Source organism: Filobasidium floriforme (assembly GCF_021052385.1).
Source record: "Filobasidium floriforme strain CBS 6241 chromosome Unknown HD553scaffold_29, whole genome shotgun sequence".
In the NCBI taxonomy this organism is placed as follows: Eukaryota; Fungi; Basidiomycota; class Tremellomycetes; order Filobasidiales; family Filobasidiaceae; genus Filobasidium; species Filobasidium floriforme.
Genome location: NW_025763650.1, coordinates 304,170 through 320,261, shown reverse-complemented (window position 1 = coordinate 320,261; position 16,092 = coordinate 304,170). Strand labels below are relative to the sequence as shown.

Sequence of the window (16,092 nt, the reverse complement as noted above, 5' to 3'; positions counted from 1 at the left end):
TGCAACCTGATAACATCGAGCCTGACCCATCACTTCTCGGCCTATAAAGTCACAAGGCTACGAGTATCTGATAGTTCCGCAGTCGGCTTGAACCCGAATAATCAGTCTACCTGCCGCCGCAGAGCTCGAGTAGTACATCCTGGGAGCGCATCGCTCGGTAGGGGAATGTCAACTCTGCCGACAGGTCTACAGGTATTTCCTGGTCAACCCGTTTCAAATGGACAGGCTTTACCTGGCTTTCGAAGGTTACTGGTCGATGGGGTTCGCTACTTGGTGAGTCGTACCGTGAAGAATCGAGCCTGCCGTCAAGCTAATCAGCAACTGAGTGAACAGATCTATGCTACGACCTCGGGTATCGTCTTCTACACCGCTGCCTTGGAATACGTCTCAACATTCCCGTTTCCCTCGGAATCTACCTACGGAGCGAGCAATAACGGTGATCATCGGGAACAGGGAGAAAGCTATCTCGGCTTCGATGTCGATCAACATGGAAGTGTGAGCATGAAGTTCCGTGTCGAGCACGCATCGTGTATTGACTGACACCCTTACAGATCTTGCTTTGGAGGAACCGAAATGTCTGGATCATCCGATCAGACACGGCAACAACTGCCAGCGATACGAAAGTAGGAGCCGGAATCCCTCTGAAGTGGAAGCTGCACAGTGAGATCCGGTCGCAGCATCCTATACGTAAAGCCCAGCTCGTCCAAAGTTAGTTTCGCTTCTCCATATCGAAACGTGAGGTATCGCTTAAATCATTCGAACAATAGATACGATCCTGTTGCAACTCGACCGTCCGAGCATCTCGGTCGAGGTGTGGAAGCTGAAACCGAGTCTGAGTTTCCCGGTGTGGGAGCGCAAGACGATAATGTGAGCTCCCATTTGCTCTCGATATGTAGCATATCCGAGCTTTGCTGAATCGATGCGATCGATATCTGATGCCAGAGGGCTACATGCGCCTCTCGTATCGCTGGTCCTGTCGCCATGTCAAACTCATATCGCTTATTGTCAACAAGGCGAGCCAATAGCACATATACAGCCTTTGAATCCGCAAGGACAGCTGGCGGGCAGGTTGCAGACGCTGCGGCATCCTGGAAAGGACGGCCTCAGAGGACTCTGTTGGCGAGGTCAGGACGTCTCGTGGAATGCTCAAGGTGCTGATATCATCGAGTAAGTGTCTCTCGTCGATTGCGTTGCCCTGTCGATTGCTAAACCGCTTCGACGATCAGCGACAGTCAACCAGCACTTTTCACGTTCGATGCTCGGAACACGCTGAGATTATACACGCCGATCGTCGATGCCCCGAGCTACTTCCAAATGGTATTCGCTCACCGCCTTTCAGCTCTGGACGTACCGAACGGCCTGGACATCAGAAAACAGGGCGAGGAGATCAAACCTTCGGGATTCAATCGGGATCGCGCTTACAACCCCTACACGATCTCATCGTCCGGAAGTGGAGACGAGATATACTGGGTGGATCGCTCGCACAACATAAGAAGCGTACGTTTCGAGGGTTTTGAGGCGAAGCCGCCTTCGGTCCTGCGGATAGGAGCCGAGAAGGTGTGGAAATTGGCCCAATCTTCTAGCGATACGGTCGACGCATCCCTAGCGACACAGGTGGTCGCGGTGGATCTAGATTCTACCCATGTTCTCGTCTCGGAGACAGACGCTATGAACAACTTAACACACCTGAAGCGGGTTGATCTGGAACTGGGAGGATGCCGCGCCTCGAAGCGCATCTTTTTGGGGCTTGGTCACGAACAGAAGGGGATATGGCGAGAAGACCGGCTCGGAAAGGTCCTTACGGTCACTGGTCAGGGTGTTTGCGGAATCTGGGATGCCAAGGCAGGCTCATCGTTGCAGTTAAAGGCGACTCTGAACCTGCTTGCCGAAACGGAGACAATAGACGCTTTATGCTTGCTGGAGCATGAAGGACCGCTCGTCTACTCTTCTGACACTCAACTTCGGGCAGTGAACCTCCAAACAGGCGGTCTTGTGTGGGAATTGGACATCTCGGAAGGATGCGGAGTCAAGAAGTTGCTCAACATCAGAAGGTTGGAAGACAGGAGTCTGCTTCTGACGGCACAACAAGGCATAGCCATGCGAGCCATATTCGGCGATACGATCACTGCAATACCTCAAGTCGAGATGTTCGATCCGCGACCAACGTTATCGGGTGTGTACAGGCCCGTCTCGGACAAGGAGGAATGTCGCATCGTGCAACCAGCTGGACCTCTGGTTATCGGCGAACAAGGACGCGACGATATTCTCGTGGCAACGAATGACGGACGATTGTTATGGACCCACATTGCTCAGACCGACATCGTCATAGCGCGCAGTCTGCGAATAGCATCGGAAAACATGGATCTTCTGGCTGTTGCTGGGCGGCGCAAAGCTGCTTGTGGTGAGCATGGTCTCATATACCGAAATCATACCGCGCTGATCTGATGACTTTACAGTCAGTGACGGTGAATTGCTCATTTGGGACGTCGAGGATGCCATGTATGCGAATGCAGCGGAACACGTCGAGACATTGCCGTGAGTTTTGCGCCATATTCGTCAGATAAACTATACTGACGTTGTCATGAAAAAAGAGGGGAGATACTTGCGCTGTCATGGTCCTCCTATGATGAGAATCTGCTACTGGCCGTGGGTACCCCTCAAAACGTCAGGGTGCTATTTCAAGGCCGGACGGATTCGGACCAGCTCAATACTGCATGGTCTACGCTCTTCATGATCGATGTCACCTGCATCTCCCCATACCCGCTGTCCGGATTCACGTTCATGCCCGGGGGTCAATTGGTCCTTTGCACCGGGACGCAAGTTTCGACATTGGACCTTACAAGGGCCGATCTGGAAAGACTGCGACGAGGGCGCACATGTCTTCCCGACTTCCATCGCTTCCATCTGGAGCAGTGTATTGTGTGGAATCGCGAAGCGGAATTGCAGGATATTCTCGCTCGGCTAAATTCCGCGCTCGATGGCAAGCAGGAGTACCAAGCGTTGTCTCCCGAGAGCTTCTGGAACGAGGGAGAGAAGGTTGCATTGGTAAGGACAGGGAAACATCCATGGTTTCGGTGTATATCTCAAACTGATGCTTGGCGTCCCCCAGATCCAGCCTCGAGAGGATAGAGGCGATATGCTGAATTCATCTAGACAAAACAAGAGCAACTTCACCGAGCAAGACGCACTGCTGACCGGAAGGGAAGACCGATACCCCCTGCTGAACAACCAGTCTCTCAGTCCCCTTGGTTGGTCCCGCAAGCAAATTCGGGGCATCGAACGTATGTGTGCGGTGGTCAAGGTGGTACGTTACGACAGGTATGAAGGCAGCTGGATCTATGTCCGCTGACGCACGCCCGATTGTATACAAATAAGCTTGACAAGGAAGAAATCCGTATCGACAGCTTTGGCAAGAAGTATCTTTCTGCACTATACATGCGTGCATCGGGTCCTTCACGCCCATCGGTTCCGTTCCGCTATGTAGTATGGGCGGTGCATAGCCGGAGACAAGCAGACCTACTTCGGGCCAGTACACAATACTGGGAACAAGATCGGTTGACGTGGACCGAAGCGAAGCGTATGGGGACTCCGTTCTGGCTAAGCGACATTGAAACCCTGGTCAGTCGCTCCGACAACAACGTTCTCTGATACAATGCTGTGGGGTACTGATTCAGATAATTCCATAGCGTGGGCATGCGGACCAGATCGCCCGGAACGAGTTTCTGTCTTCGGAGCGAGACCCGATTTCTTGTTCACTACTGTACTTTGCGCTCGACAAAAAGGCCACTGTGTACGGTCTATGGAGACAAGCATATGGGCACAAGGAACAGCAGTCCATGCTCAAGTTTCTCTCGAACGACTTTACTCAGGAGAGATGGAAGGGCGCTGCTCTCAAGAACGCTTATGCGCTCCTCAGCAAACAACGTTATCGTAAGTCTTGGGCATCTTGCCCTTCTGGGTCGATGACTCCTGCTTACGCCTGGTATTTGATCGCAGAATACGCCGCAGCCTTCTTCATGTTAGCAGGGCAACCTAGAGACGCCATTCGTATCTGCCTTCGCCAAATGAATGACCTCGAAATGGCCATCATGCTCGCCCGGATAGCAGATTACCGGACAGAGCACCCCGGAGACTATGCACCAACTCTGCTCGAGCTGGACAAGCAAGACGAACCGCGACCCGTCCCAGTTTGCGGGGAAATGTTACGAGAGGTCATCGAGACTACGGTCTTGCCAGACGCACGAAAAGTCGGCGATCGATGGTTGAGTCACTGGGCCTTGTGGAACTTGGGTCAAAGGAGCTTGGCGATCCGGCATCTGACCTTGCCTCTGCGCGACGTCGGCATGGAGCCTGAAGATGCGGACAACCGGATTCGGGGCGTTTTGAGCGGATCTGCCGACTGGATGTCGTTGTATTACGATCTCCGTCGGCGGTATTTTGAATCTGGAAATAGCGCGTCGGACAGCAAGTCTATGGGAGAGACGGATACATGGCTCACGCGAGCAGAAGAATGGGACATGGTACGGCATAGATCGCAGCGACTTTGGGCGATGGGTAAGCGACACCGAGATTTCAACCTGTCATTTTGCGCTGCGCTGACGCCATATTGCAGGCTTCTGGAGCTTGTCATTGGCCATCATAAGAGACTGGAAGTTCGTCGCAATTGCTCAGCCTAAACAGCACCGCCAGACCAAAGACCAAGGCGACACGCCAGAGATTGAGCGAGTCACGGCGGCGAGTACGGAAGACGCTTCGAGCCAGACACTTAGTACGGCAGGAAAACCGGCAGAGAATGATGAAGGTTCGAAGGATTCGCCCAAGATAGCGCCTGCTAAGCTTTCTCTGTTCAAGGAGAACGCAGTCGTTGTGGATTCGAAAGAGAGCCAGGGCGCGATGGAGTTTGACATGTCATCGTTCTTCTGAAACAGCACTTTCGAACGACTGTCTATCAAATAAATGATGCTTGCGCGCGCGTTTGACAGATGGCCGATGACGTGTCTGTTCGAGCTGAAGCGATTACGAAGCGGGCGACCTCGTTTCCCCCGTGGTTCACATTCATCATCAGAGTTGCAGGTTATGCAAGCTGGTATCGATATAGACCATAGATTAGTTGGTTGTTTGGGCATTTCCGAACTTACTCTTTATTGACAGAGCAATCGCGAAAACATCTCCATATAGACCAAGATGACAGAGTGCTCGTTCGGAATCACTGGTGAGGAAGCCAGCTCGTGTAATTCGGGCACAGAGCAGCATCACTGACCGTCGTCATGCTGTCAATCGCATCGGTCGCTACAATACCACAGGCAAGGACTTTGTCCTCCTTGCATCGGATCAGTCGGCGGGGAGGTCGATCATCAAGATGAAGTCGGACGAGAACAAGATCAGACAGCTCAGTCCCAGCTTGTGCATGGCGTATGGCGGTGAACCAGGTAAGCAGATCGAAAGGTATGCGAGTGTGTCCGCCCTTCCGATAAGCTAACACTTCGGCCACATACAGGTGATACCGAGAACTTTGTCGACTTTGTCGAACGAAACTTGCGACTATACCAGATCAGGTATGACCACTCTGTCGATTCGGTTCTTCTGTCATCAAGAGTCGTGCGTTGACCCTTGTCTCCGGTATATCCTATCGCAGACACAACATCGAGCTCGCCCCTGCCCCAGCATCAGCGTACATCCGAAGGATCCTCGCTGAAGCGATTCGAAGCAGACGTCCTTACGTCGTCAGCTTGCTATTGGGAGGATACGACAAGATCAAGGACGAAAGCCACCTGTAAGTGCACACGACCCCTTTGACTGGGTGATACACTGAGCTGACACGTTCCCGACGCATTATCCCTCCGCTCGATCGATCCCCAGGTACTGGATGGACCCTTACGGAACAAAGGTCAAGGTGCCTTACACCGCCAACGGTCTCGGTATCTACGTAGCTTTGAGCACCATGGACAAGTACTGGTACCCAGACATTACGCGGGAAGAGGCAGGTCAGCTGCTGAAGAGGTGCATTGACGAGGTGAAGTTGCGTAAGTACACCATGCTATCGTCTCTTGATGGTCCGAGGCGTTGGCTGGGCAAGACTGACGGGAACATCGTTGTCGTTCGGTTGTTCAGGTCTCGCATATCAATTCTCTTTCAATGCCGTCGAAATTGACAAGGACGGAGTGAGGGAATACAAGCTCGATGGGAGCGCATGAGGGAGGCCATGACGGGTCGAGTCCCGCATAATGCTTCTACACTGCAAGTTAACGATATACACATGTAATGGTTTCGGTTTCTGTGATACGTCCATTTCCCCGATCGATTACGTCTTCCGGCGCGACCAGTCATTCGGCCGATTAGGTGGCAGGCAGGTGTGGCACCTGGCGCTGGGCATGTTGGGAGCTTGCGTGTGTAGCCCGCTGCCGACACGATTATAACATGTCTACTTGGCTGTTCGTATTGCATCGAGTGCGCCGCTCGATATTCGCCAAACAGCAAGTCGAGAAATGCCGTAGATGGGGGCAAGATACTACCGTTGTATATGGTCTGCCGGCAGACCAAAGCCTATCGTAGTCTAGGTCGACGTCGACCTGTCCCTAATCTTGGTCCATCCCGCCGGCATCCCCATCCGGCTTGTCGGTCAAGCTCTTCATCATCCCCATTACCCCACCCAAGAAGGATCTCATCTCGACGATCTCGATCGGGGTCAGCCCGGTCAACTTGAGGTATTCTCCTCCAGCCGAAAAAGGGCCGGTATCTGCTCCGCTTTGCGTCGGTGCGTTGTTTGCAGAGGGAAGCGAGGGGTTGGAAGGACGTAGACCGGTACGGATCTTGGCGAGGCGGATGTGTCGGAGCGAGAGGAGGAGGGAGTGAAGTTCAGAGGGAGAAGCTAGATCCGAGGCCGCACTTCACAGGGAAGAGAGAAATCAGTCGAGATACATATCGATCAATTCTAGACGTCGGAACTTACACATCGAGAAGGACCTTGCTGACTTCGATGAAATGCCTTGGAAGCGGTACGAAAGATTCAGAATTCTCCTTTTCTGCTTGCATTAATTGTTCCAGGTTCTCTGTTGCGTTTCAGAGCAGAGCAGTCGGTACGAGGCCCACATGCGAGGTGACCATGGACCAGCTCACCGACTGTCAACCATTCTGGACAGATGATCCTGCACTTCTTTTTGCGCTTCAACGACAACGCCAGCCATAATGGGACGACCGCTTTGGAGGGAGGTTGAAAGGGTCCGTACACGCCCTGAAAGCGAAAGACCGACACAGGTGAGCACAAACATTCGAACCCTCTTACACTGAGGGACTTGCCGATATTAACCGGACCCTGCTCATGCTAAACGAAGGCACGATTTCGATGAGCTCTTCTTCCGCGATAAATGTCAGCTCCTGAGGCGATGGCGACAGGAACAGTTCGGCGGGAAGAGCCATCGTCGATCCGATGTCGATATATGTGCGTCAGACGAGAGCTGTTTTATGCTACGACGCCACTGATGCTAAGTTGCTATGTCTAGTAGCTAGAGTAGCTAGTAGTGAGCCGTGAGCCGTGAGCCAAAAGAGGAGATCAGGGATCGGAGATCAGAGACAAGAGAGATCTAGAGATCTATAGAGATCTAGAGCTCTAGAGACCAGACGCTCGACGTCTGCGACCTCTTGAATTACGCGAATTATCGTACAAGAATTCATCTGGTGGCGGTAACTTTTACTACTATGGCGGCAATCGACTTTACATTTCAAATCGCTCGGGAGTATGTGACAATGGCTTTACGCCAAGGTACAATACAGTGAAATATCGCATGGTATCATCGCACGACTGTGTTCCGTTGGATTCGATCGGTGAAGTTGTCAAATGAATTGAAGTCGGTGAATTGTTGCATAAGGACGATCGTATTATAACGTAGCAATGTTTAAGTACAAAAATCAAAACCAATGGAACACAACAAAGAACTATTCCGACTCGTCAAACCCAGCAACAATCGCATCGATCGAGACCTTAGTATGCTTATCGGGGGAACCCTCCAACCCGTGACAAATCTCGTCGCGCAAACAGTCGAGTCCGTATTGGGCGATCCTAATGCGATCGGGCTGTTGCATCTGCCCTTGGTCCCAAATGATGGTAAGGGCCCGGCGGGCTCGATCGATGGGATGGACCGTTGGGTCATCCATTCGGATAGCGTTGGCGGGATCGACCTTCTTGCATTTTTCCCCGACCACACGACAAGGACCACAACTCGGCAACATCCCCTTGCCCTTGGTCACCCCAATACACCCGCGGCAAATGATAAAAGGCCCGTACTCAACTAACTTGACCAATGTAAGATAGTTCTTGTTGAGTCCAAGGGCCTTCATCTTCGCAACGGGGATCGTTTGACTGGGACCGGTGTAGACTTCGGGGATGTAAAGAGCGAGGCAGGTGTCGCACGCGAGTCGCCATCCTCCTCGATATTTGGCCTGATGACGTGGCAAACAACAACGCGTCAGTTCAGTGGAATCGCTCAATGGAATAGATCGTTGAAGTCGAGCAATGGAACTCACCAATGCAGCGTCGATCCCGGGAGCATCCTTACGACCGGAAGCCATGGGAGTGTTCATGGCGGAGAGGGTGGCGGGGCACTGGACGGGGAGGATCGGGAGGGAGAGTTCGTCGAGAAGATCCTTGTGAACTAAACAAAGAACGCGCGCAATGAAATCGATCAACGATCTAAACCAATGCAATCGAACAACGAAATAGACCACTGCAAGCTTACTCCTCTTGTCGTCCTTAGCTTGAGGACCGGGCTTCTCGATCCTGGTGATGTACGCTCCAGTGGAGCATCGGTATGCTTTGTCGGAAGCCCTAAACTTGGGGACTTCCTTGTTCTTGCCCTTTTTACCGGGCGATTTGGGCTGTCGCTTGGTCGGGCCCTGTGCGTTGTCGAGGTCGGAGTCGGCGTTGATCTCGTTGTTCCAGTCGTCGCACCACTGCTGGAAATTCTGGTATCGGCCCGGCCAAATGGTGCATTGCGGGACAGCGAGGGTCCCGTCCAACTCGAGAACGTTGGGGACGTCGAAGGGGGTGTAGAGAGGGCTATTCAAACCAACGGAAAAGTCAGATGATCGATCACAATGGAATAAATCATTGGAATAAGAAGATACTTACGTTGCGTTGGGAGCCATATCGATACTGCTTGCGATGGAAGGGGAGACGGGCATAAAACGATTGCGAGAGCTATGTTTGTGTGATGTAGAGGAGAAAAATGATGTACTCGATCAGTAGGTGATTCCTTTGCGAGAGATATAAGTACTTATCGAGATGTATGTCTCCAAGACGTTATTCCATTGTTCTCGACTGCTGTATAGATGAACAAAAGCTGTTTCGAAGCGATGTTCCATTGAAATCGACATTATAAACGATACCTTTGTCCAAACAAAAGCAAATCGACGTGAGTTTCAGTTCGAAAGAGGTTTGCCTTGAAGAATGTCCTTGTTCTCGTCCATTGCAGTGTTTCAAAATGAGTATTTCATTGTCCGAAAGCATCGAACAAGACCTATGTCTATACACCTTGCGTCGATCCTAGAAACGAGTTCGAAACTGTATTGTTCTCTGTCGATGTCGATGTTGCCGCCCACAGCGCTGCTGCAACTCTCTTCTCCTTGTTCTTGTCGCACTTGACACTATTACTGCGATGACCAAATTGCCAGCAACCGTGGCATTGCTGCTCTGCAGCTGGTACGACTTTGCGTTTCTTGAGAACAGTTTCCCCGCCCGATTGGGTGCGACCGCTAGAAGCAACTGGTACGATGATGTCTCCCGGTGGCACGTAGCCAGACAAAAATTCACTGGTCGATTGCGATGGAATAGACGCGTGCGAGGGCGCCGCGTATGTACGCGTTGGACCTGCTTCCGCGCGCGCGACAGGCCAATCCATTGCCACGTCATTGATAAGGGTGGCAGCTTCCGCGCGCGAGGGCGCTGTTTGCTTCCGCCCTACGCGTACCCGTCGAACAGGTGGCAGGATCGTCGCCGAGAGGTCGTTCAGTAGTAAATCACCTGGGAGTCGACGTTCAATGTAGGTGTTCTGAATCCCTCCCATTGGAATAGGTACAGGGATGTTTGCATTGTCAAGACCCCTGAGAAGAGCTCGAGGGACCTCTACACCCATTTGTACCGCTGTTTCCTTGAGTTGCGCGCGATGAACGATATGCCAATGAACATGAATTTCGTGGAGTTGTAAAGGATGTCGTCGAGTGCCATTTAAGAACGCCGCGAAGTCATGTTTGCAGGGCAGACCAGTGGATTTTTGCCATGCACCTGTGCAGGGGTCTAGTTGACCGTTGCTAGCCTTCACAGCTTTTGCAAAGAGGTACCCCCGTTGATGCATAAGGTCGATCGCGTACGTTGAAACTTTCCCGTGGAGCTATTGTTCGAAACAGGTCAAAAAATCGATTCCAAGGGAACGACACACTGCTCGACTCCAACTGACCTGCACAAAGCACTCAGGCAAACTGATGTTCCTACGAACAGGTCCATTGGCATGAATATCGAAGATCTTGAGCTGCGTACTCTCCATGTGGTTCAATACCGCGTTGGTCGCTGCAAAGAGATCGCCACTGCCTTTGATTTGCCTTTTGACAGCGCGATGGAACGATTCACCGGTCGAGGTAGCTAGATAGTTCAGATGGAACGCTTGCCCAGTAGCGTAGAAGGCAAAGCGTTCCGCCTCTTCGAATCCAATGATCAAGTACCCCACCATTTGTTGGGTGTTCGATCCATTTTGACCGTACCGATGAATTAGATCGACTTTGGCGTTCTTGAACTTCTCTTCCGTTGGTTGTCTTACAACACCCCACCAGGCTCGAAGCAATTCAATGAACGTGTCCTGTGGAAGACCTTTCTTGCAGTTCTTTACGATGTTTTGTTGTATATGCCAAAGACATAGGATGTGTTTCCAGCGAGGAAATTCTTGCTCGATCGCATTGCGCAAGGCCATTTCGGCGTCGGTCATAACCGTTTCCACTGGAGTGTTCCCTAGGAATCGTTTGAAGCACTTCATTGCCCAGATGTAATCCTTCTCCCTTTCCCGAGACATGAATGCAAAGGCCACAGTAAATGTAGTATTGCTCGCGGTTGCTGCAACGATGTGAAGCATCGGCATGTTGTATTTGTTTGTTTTATAGGTGCAATCGATAAATAACAATTGCCCGTAATGTCGAGCAAGGGTCATGGCCATTGGTTCAGTGACAAACAAGTGTGTTAACACATTGGCTGCACCGAAACAGGTCTCGAAAGGTATTCCAGCGGAATCGAGTTGTTTAATCAATGCGTCGGTGCGTGTTTTTCCACTCGCTGCATTGGAATAGAACTTTTGACGAGCGTTATAGATCTCTTTAATTGAAACCAATGTTTCTCTTCCCTCCTGTGCTGCTTTGTGTCGAAGCTCTGCTAGGGTCGCAGAAGGTAGATGATTTGCCTTGCAACCTGCTTCTACAATAGCTGCTTCGGCTGGTGTCATTTTTCGATTTTGTCGAAACACTCCAGGGGTCTCGGCCGGTGCATGATTGTGAGTCAAACACCGCGGTGAAACAGACCATTGGCCAGCTTTATCGCAGCTAACATAGATCTTGAATCCACAGCCACATCGCTGGGTAGTAGTTCTTTTGTTTCGGGCAAGTCCCGTTTGTTTGATGTAGTCGTGCGATGGGGTATATTCTCCTTCGCGAGTGCATTTCAAGTTGAAACTGCGAACGACCCCTTGGTATTTACTAACGTTCGACTTCCTTATAGCGTACCCGTGGGCTTGGCCATGGAGATTGATCTCTGCAACAATGGCATCCATGTCGATCGTGGGGTTGAACTCAAGGAGTTCAACAGAGAACGAATCCCCTGGAATCGATTGTTGAGCGATAACAAGGGGGGAGGGCGGGGGAGAAGCTAATTGAACCTCTTCTTCGGCCTCTTTCTCTGCTTCGTCCCTTATAAAAAGGTCAAGTAGGTCTTCCTCCATACCAGTGTATTGGTTGAGGACGTCGGGGAGCTGATCAATGTCGATTGCCTGGGAAGAGTTCATTGTGATAACGTATCGATTTTTAATACTAATGCAATTGCAAGGGCGTGTTTCTAAGTGATAGATCAATGTGGAATTCGATAGGGAAGACTTCTAGGCAATTGTACAGAGAACAAATCCAGTGGAATGTTGTACAGTAACATTGTAAGGGTCTTGACGATCAACAGTTGATCATCGAGACGTTCCAATAGGGGTAACAAAGAGGTTTATTCCCCGAGATCGTTTTCACCGAGCCGGATGCAAGGGAGTATTACCAGGGACTCGTGCATGTGGCTGTTCCTTGGCGTCAAGCCATAGGGAGAGAGTGTAGGTATTTGAAATGTAAAGTCGATTGCCGCCAGGCTAGTAATTTTTACCGCCACCAGATGAATTCTTTTATCGTACGTACCCTTACGTGAGATGTCACGTAATTGTAGTTCACGTGTACCATTTGATCGCTGGAATACCAAAGAGATTATTATTTTGATTATGCATTCTGACGGGACAAATGGGCAGAGCTCGGGCACAGAGCAGGGGCATTGGCGGCAACATGTCGCTTGCTCTGTGTTCATACTTTTATACACACGTACACACGTACACATGTACACACATATGCACACACGCATGCTCCGGTTAGAACGTCGCTGGATCGCTGGTGAACCCTACCAGGTGATCAGTCACTGCCGATTACAACTCTCCGACTCATCTATCGTCCTGCTCAATTGCCTCTTCCAAACGCTCGTTCCGCGACGCCGCTGAGGATTGGCCTCCCATCAAACCTCCTTTGGCCTCTTCTCTTCAACCTCGCTTTCCAACCTCGCTTTCCAACTCGCTCTCAACTAGCTCTCAACTCGCGGCAAGACTGCTCTAGAGTACAAACTATCGAGATTGTATAAACGGAGCTGCCTGAAAGCTTACTGGGTGGATCCTAGCTTGTTCGGAATCCGGTTACGACTACCCGGTATGTGCGCGTCAGACTGCTGTCACATATTTTGCCCGTAACTGATGTCCTGCATGTCCTGCCACGTCGTAGATCGGCATCTAGTTCATAGCTTCAAGGATGGGCGTCTTTGAGGAAGATCTCTTCGAATTCTCGTTCGAACACCATGGACACTGTCCAAGAGAATACAACAGGGATCATCAGTTCGCTCCGAATAAATCAGCCTTCACCACTCATCCGCTTCTGGGCGAACGATGGAAGGATTTTCAGCCGGAACTAGGTTCGAGCTCGAGAAACGCTTCTGGTCCTGGGCAGCTACCAGTCCCCAACGAAAGCACAGCCGAACCAGCCGGTTCGGCATCGATCAGCCAGTCGACTGCCCCAGAACCGAGCCGCGTTCATTCGGCACCACAGCTTCGCCATGCTGATCAGGAGGATCGATCAAAGCTGAAACGCACTCTCGCCGTAACGGAGGTTCTTACCCCTACGAAAAAACTGAAAACCGAAAGTCATACGGAAACAGCTTCGCCCTCAGGAGTCGAGGTCGACCAGGAGTACCGATCCCAATGTACGACCAGATTCGATCCGAGATTCTTGACGATCCAAGTTAAGGATGGATCATCACTCACCTCGGATCGCTTGGACACTCATGTTAAGAAGTTTGAAAAGAGCACACCGCTTCGGGATTGCCAGCGGCTCCTGTTTCGCCAAACGCTCAAGCAACCGAAGGAGAGCGCTTATTCAGATCTCCTCGTGCCGCTTTTGGAATTCGTTGGAAACCTGTTCTACGGCGGCCATGCTAGCGGCGTGGTAGAGAATGGCGGTCATATACTCAAAAAGGATGACCAATTGTCAAGCGACGATGCTCATCTCGACTGGAAGAAAGGCGAGTCCGACTGCAAGCCTGACATCGTCATCACGCAAGGAGAAAGGAACGATAGAGAGCGAAACAGAGTCATAAAAGAATTCGAGCACTTGCGCACCTTTCGCCTGGCCAAACGTACCATCGAAATCAAACGTCTTCCCAGAGCAGAGTTCGCGAGCCATTACCCGCCGACTTCAAACGAAAATACGGTACCTCGGGTAATGAAATATCTAGTGAGTCGCCCTTGCCCAATCTTGTGTGGGCTGGAGTACCAACTGACGTCGTACTATCGTGAAGGGTGCTACTGTGAGAAACCGTCCGCTATCGGGAAGAGTCTTTGCCTTGAGCATCTGTGGTCCTGCGGTACGGTTATGGACTGCAGACGCATCCAGCTTCGCGTCATCGCGAGTGTACAGCCTACTCGAACCCAAGGATTACCGAGAACTCTTGATAATCCTGGCGTTCTTCCTCTATCCCGGAGATCGATACGATCAGCGCTGGACGCCGTCCCGGAAGTTTCGAACACGCTGCCATCAGACGAATCAGACGGAGGACGTCCAAGTCGGGCCCGCCACTCTACTTGAGGTCAGGTCGCCGCTATTTGGATCACGCACGACGGTTTGGAGAGCCGAGCAGATGGGCGCGAACTCGCCCCAGCCTTCCGCTCCTCCAGTGCAGCCAGGACTGCCGTTAGGCACAAACGATGTCTCCGAAACTGGCACCTCGGACCGGAGGAGGAGCGCCCGGATCGTCTCCTCACAGGGGCCAATCAGGTCGGAATCGCTTGACAAAGACGAATATGTCATTAAAGCGACATGGCTCACCCCAGACCTCGTTCATCATGAGGAAACGATGCTCCATCTTTTACATACAGGGGCGGCCGTTTCCTTGCAGCCGCTTGCGTCGAGCTGTGTGTCGGAACAGGTTAGAAGCCACATTCCCAAACTGGTTGGGACGGTCGAAGATGAGAAACTGAAGGAATGGGCGACAGTGGAGATCGTGGGCCAGGATGCAGCGGAACCCGCACGTCCCCCGCTTCACCTATCTATCTTGGTAACGACATGCCGCATTGGCAGGAGGTTGCCCATGGTCGTATTGACAACCGACAGGTTTAGTTACCGCAACTATGGTCAAGTCTTCCTCGGCATAGTCGAGTGCCTTTGGTTCTCCGCGAGCAAAGGAATACACTACCGCGATCTCAACCTAGGAAACGTGATGTGGCGCTGGCTCCCGGACGGCAAGACGGTCATAGCGTGGCTTGTCGATTGGGGAAATGCTCGTTACCTGCAAGCACCCCGTGCGGCCTCGAGTCGCGAGAGGACCTTGCACGAGACCATCAAGCTGGCAGAGGACGATGGTAGATCGGCCAACCCATATTTTCAATCGTTGCCGTGTGCCGGTGCCAGAAAATTAAGGGATGATTACATGAGACTAGCTTCAGATTATTCGAACGCCGAGGAGACAGCTAGAACCAAAGGTATCGACCCAAGGGTCTACAAACCTTGCATTCACATTCAAAGGAATATCCAGCGCAAACTCGACGAAGCGAGACGAGCCTCGCACCGATACATAGACGATTTACAATCTCTGATCTTCCTGATCTGTTACGTTGTAAGTTCGAAGCGAGCTTGTTGATGAGCTGGAAGAGCAGAGAGCTTTCACGCAAGCTGATTTTGCTGATATCGTTCTAGATGAGTCTTAAGCTAAAGAAGGAAGACATCGTCTTCGATATGGAGGAACTTCTGGATCTGGAGAAAAAGAAGGAAGAATGGAATGCTGGTTGCGTCAACGTCCGTAATAGTCCGAAAGCCTTAGACTTCAGGATACCGGCCTGATGGATTCCCTTCTTGCAGCTGGCAGCCAATCTGGACGACAACGGCCTCGGCGCCCCTACGTCCGCCTGGTGCACCTTCATCAAGGAATCAGCCAAGCTGGTGCGGGATGCTCGAACCGCTTTGGATCACCTGAGTGACATCCCGGACCAGATGCACGAAATCGAGAACCAGTGCTTTTATGACCTACACGTTTTGACGAAAGCGACCCTAGACGACATGTCTGAAGTAGTTTTGGGATGATTTCTTCCTTAGAAGGCTTACAAGACCTAGTGACGACCCAACGAACTTTCTTCCCAAGTACTATGCTGTTCCCGCAAACGACATCCCGACGATACGAACTGGTTCGGATGATATGATGTATAAAATTACGAGCTACGAGTTGCGAGTTGAATTACTGCTACTTGTACTATCACTGTGACAGTCTATCGCATAGCTGTCCGCATA

General features: G+C 51.5%; 4 protein-coding genes across 4 annotated transcripts; 3 read left to right on the top strand and 1 right to left on the bottom strand.

Annotated features, from left to right (window-relative positions):
- The first annotated feature begins 27 nt into the window (after nt 1–27).
- Nucleotides 28–5,073, top strand: HD553DRAFT_320242 (RAVE protein 1 C terminal-domain-containing protein). The gene is made up of 13 exons (XM_046181117.1): nt 28–273; nt 334–495; nt 552–708; nt 768–867; nt 943–1,167; nt 1,227–2,401; nt 2,457–2,535; nt 2,592–3,045; nt 3,110–3,304; nt 3,376–3,618; nt 3,687–3,930; nt 3,997–4,554; nt 4,613–5,073. The coding sequence occupies exons 1-13, from the start codon at nt 166–168 to the stop codon at nt 4,921–4,923; spliced, it is 4,011 nt and encodes a 1,336-aa protein (XP_046032725.1). The 5' UTR covers nt 28–165; the 3' UTR covers nt 4,924–5,073.
- Nucleotides 5,074–6,570, top strand: HD553DRAFT_320239 (nucleophile aminohydrolase). The gene is made up of 6 exons (XM_046181116.1): nt 5,074–5,212; nt 5,304–5,429; nt 5,498–5,555; nt 5,636–5,773; nt 5,860–6,023; nt 6,112–6,570. The coding sequence occupies exons 1-6, from the start codon at nt 5,185–5,187 to the stop codon at nt 6,192–6,194; spliced, it is 597 nt and encodes a 198-aa protein (XP_046032724.1). The 5' UTR covers nt 5,074–5,184; the 3' UTR covers nt 6,195–6,570.
- A 221-nt stretch (nt 6,571–6,791) lies between these two features.
- Nucleotides 6,792–7,416, bottom strand: HD553DRAFT_252027 (uncharacterized protein; the record flags this gene model as incomplete). Its single annotated transcript, XM_046177320.1, has 4 exons — nt 6,792–6,885; nt 6,950–7,049; nt 7,117–7,231; nt 7,285–7,416. Coding segments are annotated over 4 exons (441 nt in total), but the record flags the coding sequence as incomplete, so codon positions are not given.
- Nucleotides 7,417–12,882: 5,466 nt separating this feature from the next.
- HD553DRAFT_152113 (uncharacterized protein) lies at nt 12,883–15,894 on the top strand. Its single transcript, XM_046176753.1, has 4 exons — nt 12,883–12,969; nt 13,042–14,046; nt 14,111–15,424; nt 15,505–15,894. The coding sequence occupies exons 2-4, from the start codon at nt 13,069–13,071 to the stop codon at nt 15,646–15,648; spliced, it is 2,436 nt and encodes an 811-aa protein (XP_046032722.1). The 5' UTR covers nt 12,883–12,969; nt 13,042–13,068; the 3' UTR covers nt 15,649–15,894.
- The last annotated feature ends 198 nt before the right edge of the window (nt 15,895–16,092 follow it).

What these genes read in the sequence shown, in the direction of transcription:
- HD553DRAFT_152113 (XM_046176753.1), top strand. Translation starts at nt 13,069, where the DNA reads ATGGGCGTCTTTGAGGAAGATCTCTTCGAATTCTCGTTCGAACACCAT. An exon ending in CTCGGGTAATGAAATATCTA is followed by an intron (nt 14,047 to 14,110) that starts GTGAGTCGCCCT and finishes ACTATCGTGAAG; the next exon opens with GGTGCTACTGTGAGAAACCG. An exon ending in TCTTCCTGATCTGTTACGTT is followed by an intron (nt 15,425 to 15,504) that starts GTAAGTTCGAAG and finishes ATATCGTTCTAG; the next exon opens with ATGAGTCTTAAGCTAAAGAA.
- HD553DRAFT_320239 (XM_046181116.1), top strand. Translation starts at nt 5,185, where the DNA reads ATGACAGAGTGCTCGTTCGGAATCACTG. An exon ending in GGCGTATGGCGGTGAACCAG is followed by an intron (nt 5,430 to 5,497) that starts GTAAGCAGATCG and finishes GGCCACATACAG; the next exon opens with GTGATACCGAGAACTTTGTC. An exon ending in ATCAAGGACGAAAGCCACCT is followed by an intron (nt 5,774 to 5,859) that starts GTAAGTGCACAC and finishes ATCGATCCCCAG; the next exon opens with GTACTGGATGGACCCTTACG.
- HD553DRAFT_320242 (XM_046181117.1), top strand. Translation starts at nt 166, where the DNA reads ATGTCAACTCTGCCGACAGGTCTACAGGTATTTCCTGGTCAACCCGTT. An exon ending in TAAGCGACATTGAAACCCTG is followed by an intron (nt 3,619 to 3,686) that starts GTCAGTCGCTCC and finishes ATAATTCCATAG; the next exon opens with CGTGGGCATGCGGACCAGAT. An exon ending in GCAGCGACTTTGGGCGATGG is followed by an intron (nt 4,555 to 4,612) that starts GTAAGCGACACC and finishes GCCATATTGCAG; the next exon opens with GCTTCTGGAGCTTGTCATTG.